The sequence below is a fragment of the Papaver somniferum genome, chromosome 4, assembly GCF_003573695.1.
Source record: "Papaver somniferum cultivar HN1 chromosome 4, ASM357369v1, whole genome shotgun sequence".
In the NCBI taxonomy this organism is placed as follows: Eukaryota; Viridiplantae; Streptophyta; class Magnoliopsida; order Ranunculales; family Papaveraceae; genus Papaver; species Papaver somniferum.
The window spans coordinates 156,397,437-156,403,977 of record NC_039361.1 but is presented as its reverse complement, the minus strand read 5'-3'; the positions used below and the strand labels follow the sequence as shown (position 1 = coordinate 156,403,977).

The window sequence follows — 6,541 nt, the reverse complement described above, 5'->3', positions numbered from 1 at the left end:
CGGTCATTTGTCCAAATATTTTTAAAACACGGTTCAAATGGACGAGTAAAAATTAGTCTAGGTGAAATGGACACTAAAAATAGCAAGGATGAAACTGGATGCATCCTGATGTAAATTAAAAATAAGGAAAAATATTTGAAAATGGATAAAATGAAACTATTTTTACATTTTTATCCATTTAAACAGTATCTAAATCTAAATGTCATTTTCACGCAACAATTGTTAATTTTGGTCATTTTAACCAATTTTGTGAAAAATTAATCCATTGTTTGAAATGAAAAGCAAAACCAAAATTAGTAAACTAAAGGAAAGAAAGAGATAGAACTAGAACCAAACATGTTTGTGATTTTTTAGGACAAAAAAACATAACACCACCTTGACTTGAGAGGTTTAATCAAAGCATCTAATACCCAACTCCCTAAAAATAACCAAAAATAAATAAATAAATAAATAAATCAAAACCCATTTTTTTTTTTTTTTTCTCCATAGTTATTATTTTTAGTTACAAAACAAGTCAAATTTTGCAAATGAGAATTAGATCTTAACATGGAAAAGCATGTTTACTTGTGGAACTTGAACACTCTTCCATTTCTTGTTTTTTTCTGTTCTGTACACCCCCCAACACCACACACTGCATTTGATTCTCAAACAAATAATATTTATATATATATTTTTTTTTACTGCATGATGATGATGTAGTAAAGTACACAGCTTTGTTTAGTGGGAAGATACCTTTTTTACCCTCTCTGTTTTATTATTATTTGTTGGGGTGGATGGATAGATAGAAAAGAAAAGAAGAGAAAAGAAAGAAAGAGATAATGGTCACTGCTAGCAGACATTTTCCCACCATATTCTTCTAATCTTTGCTTTCATTAGATTCTGCATTCTGAACACAAACCCCATGAATCCAATCTTTCTTTTTTTAACTTGAACAGAGATTTCTCTTTAAATATTTTCTTCTTCTACTACCTCTGTCTTGATCTTAGAACCCAAACATATATCCATAAGTCAATCTTAAAAAAAAAAACCCAACCACATGCTTAGTTAGATTTTTTGTGTAAGTAAACAAAAGAAGAGACATGGTTTATGTGTTCATTCATGGGACTCATGGCAGATTTTTGTAACATGGGTTATTTTTGTTTATAAATAACTAACTTTCAATTCTTTGGGTGTTGTTATAATAACTAAGTTTAGTTGGTTGGTTGGCTGTTTCACTACTTATCTTCACAATAAATTCATCTTCCATCTCCAATCATTTTCTGGAAGCTCACAAGTCTAGTAGTAATAGTAACAGTGAAAGATCCAATCTGCAATCTTGTGTTCTTCTTCTTCTTTCTTCACTCTTCTTCTTGAAGCTATTGTGGATGTGTTTATTCATAAATGTTGGTTTGAAAGTGGTGGGACATGCAATTTTGATGCTATGTTCTTGGAATATCATAATTGATAATAACCCTATGAATTGGTTTGCTAATAGTGGATTAATGGAGGTGAAGAACAAGTGTTTCGAGAAGAGGAAATGTTTTGATTGGTTCGGGAGTATATCACTAAAAGGGAGTAAAATTTGGATTAAGAGAGCTTATGTTACTTGGCTAATTTGTTGTCTATTTGCATCAATATGGATCTTTTGGTATATGAATTCACTTGCTAAAGAGAAAAGGAAAGAAACTTTGTCGAGTATGTGTGATGAGAGAGCTAGAATGTTACAAGATCAGTTTAATGTCAGTATGAATCATCTCCAAGCTTTGTCTATCTTGATCTCAACTTTCCACCATGCCAAGAACCCATCTGCTATTGACCAGGTAAGTTTTATTACTCAAATTTATGCTTAATTGTCTTAAGTACTACAAATGGATAGTAGTTTGTATGATATTGGGTTTGTGACGGTTATTTTAGTATGATTTTGAAGTTAGATTTGAGTTTGATTTGTCTGTCTTGGCAGGCAACGTTTGCGAGGTATGCAGAGCGGACGGCATTTGAGAGACCGCTCACCAGCGGCGTGGCGTATGCTGTCAGGGTACTTCATTCTGAAAGGGAACAATTTGAGAAGCAACAAGGATGGACCATAAAGAGAATGGATACACTGGTTCAAGAGGAGGAGTATGCATTCGAAATCCCAGAATCATTACCATCCCCTGTTCAGGAAGAATATGCCCCGGTTATCTTTGCGCAAGATACCGTCTCCCATGTCATTTCTCTCGATATGCTTTCGGGAAAGGTGAAAATTCTGTACTCTTGGTTCATGTTGCTGTGATTAAGTTCTTAGTATGATCCCAATTAAGATGTATGTTAGGAGCATTTTGGAAACTTTGATGTTTGCACTGCGGCACTTGAAGAATCACAACATAAGCTGGCCTTTTGGCAATTATGGTCACTGCAATTTAGTGAATTATGTTGTTGTTACGTTGAATTCTGAACATAGTTTTTATCGTAACAGGAAGACCGTGAAAATGTCTTGCGCGCAAGAGCATCAGGAAAAGGGGTTCTTACTGCTCCTTTCGAATTGCTGAAAACAAAGCGTCTCGGGGTCATACTTACATTTGCTGTTTACAAGACGGAACTTCCATCAAATGCAACTCCAAACGAAAGGATACTGGCAACTGATGGGTAGGTATCAGCATACGCTAGAAGTTGCCAACTTAATCACTGGCCTGTTTCTGGAAAACTTAAGCAAGCAGAGGATAATGCCATTGTCTGTTCATTTTCGAGCAGGTACCTTGGTGGAATATTCGATATAGAATCGCTTGTAGAGAAGTTGCTTCACCAACTTGCCAGCAAACAAACCATCCTTGTGAATGTGTATGACACCACTAATTTCTCAGATCCAATTAGCATGTATGGCTCAAATGTCACAGATGATAGAATGTTCCATGTCAGCTCTCTTAGCTTCGGAGACCCATTTAGAAAACATGAAATGCGATGCAGGTAAACCAATCAATTAGCTCTAAGTTACACCTATTTCCTTGGATTCATTTATTTTGGTAGAATAATTGCTGGTATATTTATTCTCTCGTCCATACTTGGTTTTGGAACAGATTCAAGCAGAAGCCACCAATGCCTACATTGGCGTTGAGCACAGCCATTGTTGTGCTTATTATTGGGTATCTTATTGGGCATATACTCAACGCATCAGCTAATAGAATCACAAGAGTTGAGGATGAATACCAATTGATGAAGGAGTTAAGAAAACAGGCTGTGGCTGCAGATACCGCAAAGTCCCAGGTAATGAACTAGTAGTATTTTGATTTTGCAGTTAAGGTTCTCGTTTCAGTACACCAAGCTAATGCCATTTCATCAAAATATTCTGTAGTTCCTCGCTACTGTTTCCCACGAGATCAGAACCCCCATGAATGGTGTTCTAGGTAAGTCTTAGGTTTTTTTGTTAACTTAGTAAGTTTAATGGTAGTCAACATATAGTGCGCAATGCTTTGTCATGTCACAAGTACCATTTGGCTTCAGGTGGAAACAACATTGACAGGAAAACATGTTTTTGGTCCATCACCAGGGATGTTGCAGATGCTAATGGACACGGAACTAGATATAACACAACAAGATTATGTCAGAACTGCACAAGCAAGTGGGAAAGCTCTAGTTTCACTTATAAATGAAGTTCTAGATCAGGCCAAAATTGAATCTGGCAAACTTGAGCTTGAGGCTGTGCGCTTTGATGTTCGGGCTATCATGGATGACGTGCTGTCTCTTTTTAGTGGAAAATCTCAAGACAAGGGATTAGAGGTAGGAATGCAGCAACTTCAATTTTTTTATATTTTTTATAATGCTTCATACATTATCTTCATTTATGAAGTATATGCTATCCCCTGATTCTGAAATTTAATATGTTGGGAAAAAACAGTTAGCTGTGTACATCTCAGACCGGGTTCCTGAAGTTTTAATTGGTGATCCTGGGAGATTTCGGCAGATTATCACAAATCTCATGGGGAACTCGATCAAAGTAAGTCTAACTACAAAAGATCTTCAGAATAATTTATGATCTCTCTCAACTTGTTTAATTCTGCAGTTGGAAAAGCTGACTTCAACACGAGACTTACTCTTGAGTAATTTATCATTTTGCAGTTCACAGAGAAAGGACATATCTTTGTGACTATTAATGTTCTGGAGGAGGTGACAAGCTCAATAGATGTTGAGACTGAAGCGCCATCTAGGAATACCCTAAGCGGCTTTCCTGTGGCAGATAGACGCCGCAGTTGGGGGCACTTCAAGACTTTTAGCCAAGAGGGAGCCACATGTCCAGAATCCTCATCCGCCGCATCGGATCTCATTACTCTAATAGTATCGGTCGAGGATACAGGTGTTGGTATTCCTTTAGACGCCCATCCAAAAGTTTTCACACCATTTATGCAAGTGGGGCCGTCCATCTCCCGAACTCATGGTGGCACAGGTATTGGATTGAGTATAAGCAAGTGTCTAGTTGGTCTCATGAGCGGAGAGATTGGATTTGCCAGTGAACCCCATGTTGGCTCCACTTTCACGTTCACAGTTGTTTTCAATAATGGTCGTTCGAATTCAAACGAGTTCAAGAACCAACAAATTATTAAGCAGGCCAGCGGTCCAATATCCTCTGAATTACAAGGAATGACAGCGCTGGTTGTGGATCCCAGACTTGTCAGAGCACAGGTGACAAGATATCATCTCCAAAGAGTTGGTGTCCGCGGTGAAATAGCCTCTGATCTTAACCAAGGACTATCTCACATCTCCAGTGGTGGGTCATCAGTCATCAACATGGTCATTGTCGAAAAAGAATTCTGGGATAAAGACGCTGTTTTAGCAACTCAGTTTGCTAACAAGTTGAAGCAGTATGATCCTTCAGATCGTTTGAAACTGTTTCTTTTAGCCAATTCTGTTGTTTCTCCGAGAACAGATATTGGGAAGTTTGGTGGCTATAACCCAACAATCATTATGAAACCCCTTAGAGCAAGTATGTTAGCCGCATCTCTTCAACGAGCACTTAGCGTAGGTAACAACAAGGGTAACCCTCGAAATGGAGTGAAACCACTTCTGCCACTCCAGAATCTTCTTCGTGGTAAACAAATTCTGGTTGTAGATGACAATAATGTAAACCTCAGAGTAGCTGCTGGAGCTTTGAAGAAGTATGGAGCTACAGTAGAATGTGCAGATAGTGGGAAGAAAGCTATTGATATGCTTAAACCGCCTCACCACTTTGATGCCTGTTTTATGGATATCCAAATGCCTGAAATGGATGGGTACTAAAACATCTTTTAGTTAAACTTTGCGTCCAGTGTCTTTTTGTTCCTTCTATTGACGAATTTTGTTGAAGGTTCACTAAAAGTGTTTTTTTTTATTGCAGGTTTGAAGCTACAAAAAGGATTCGAGCTATGGAACACGACATAAATAACCGAATCCAACATGGAGAGATATCTGTGGAGGCTTACGGGAATGTTCAAAACTGGCATGTTCCTATATTGGCCATGACTGCAGATGTAATTCAAGCTACAAACAAGCAGTGCTTGGCGAGTGAGATGGATGGCTATGTGTCTAAACCTTTTGAAGGAGAACAACTATATAGAGAAGTTGCACGCGTTCTGAAATCAAATCCACCTCAACTTACAAACCCAGTAGACCAAAGCATCTAGCGCACTGGACTATAGATATCAACTGACTATTCTTCAGGGCGAACTGGAATGCTTAATCGGGATTTCGTGTTGTTACCAAGAGTAAGCTCCCTTTTTAGATTCTTTCCATCCTCGCTAGTAAATTATTGTCAAAATCTTTGCGTTTTAATAATGTACCAATGGTCCAACTATCTTAGATTTTTACCTCTGATTTCCGTAAACTTGCAGGATTATTTATTTTTCGCAGGGGCTGATTGGAATGAAAGAGTGCACAGAAGAAACATTGATTCTCCGTCCTTTTGACGACTTAATTTAACTCACAACTTATTTGGTGGCTTGAGATGATAACCTAATCGTTACTTTGTAAATATGTCTCCTTCTCTCCGTCGATACAAAAAGATGTTCGGAATCCTCACAACTTCGAATGTGAAGGAAATGAAAATATTTAGCTGCTGGTGTAAGTAAAAAGAAGAAAGTTTGGAATTAGACTACGTTTCTATATACTCTCTACCTTATCGTAAGAATGTATTTAGTTAGTTTTGCTGGTGAGATTTCCAGTTATCTTTTTTTCTCTATCCTCTGGAAATCGAAGATTCATTGCAGAGGTTTTCAATGTAGTAGTAGTCCTAGTGAGCAATGCAAATAATACATGGTTCTTTATTGATTGTGTTGCTAATGTATGATGGACGAGACAATGTAGTCGTGACAACTAGTTGTACATACGCGTTTCTCATTTTAGTAGTACCTGAATATCTGGTTCATGTACATGTTGGATTTTCATTTTTTCACTTAAAAAGAGTCTCTAGCTCAACCCTGGACACTTTGTTGCATCCCTAAGGTAACAACGGCTGTTCATGAACTGCCGCAATCTCCATGTTTATCTTTTTCGTGGAACCGCTGGGGCTTGGAGACTAACCTTACAATTCACACCATTTCATTCATTCCTCAGAGGG

The 6,541-nt window shown here is 37.7% G+C and overlaps 1 protein-coding gene across 1 annotated transcript; it reads left to right on the top strand.

The window, feature by feature from the left end:
- Positions 1 to 780: 780 nt before the first annotated feature.
- Positions 781 to 6,338, top strand: LOC113271684 (histidine kinase 3-like). The gene is made up of 11 exons (XM_026521582.1): positions 781 to 1,799; positions 1,940 to 2,215; positions 2,435 to 2,604; positions 2,710 to 2,922; positions 3,033 to 3,219; positions 3,308 to 3,359; positions 3,503 to 3,732; positions 3,851 to 3,949; positions 4,072 to 5,219; positions 5,324 to 5,690; positions 5,817 to 6,338. Exons 1-10 carry the CDS (start codon positions 1,365 to 1,367, stop codon positions 5,607 to 5,609), a joined length of 3,096 nt encoding a protein of 1,031 aa, XP_026377367.1. The 5' UTR covers positions 781 to 1,364; the 3' UTR covers positions 5,610 to 5,690; positions 5,817 to 6,338.
- The last annotated feature ends 203 nt before the right edge of the window (positions 6,339 to 6,541 follow it).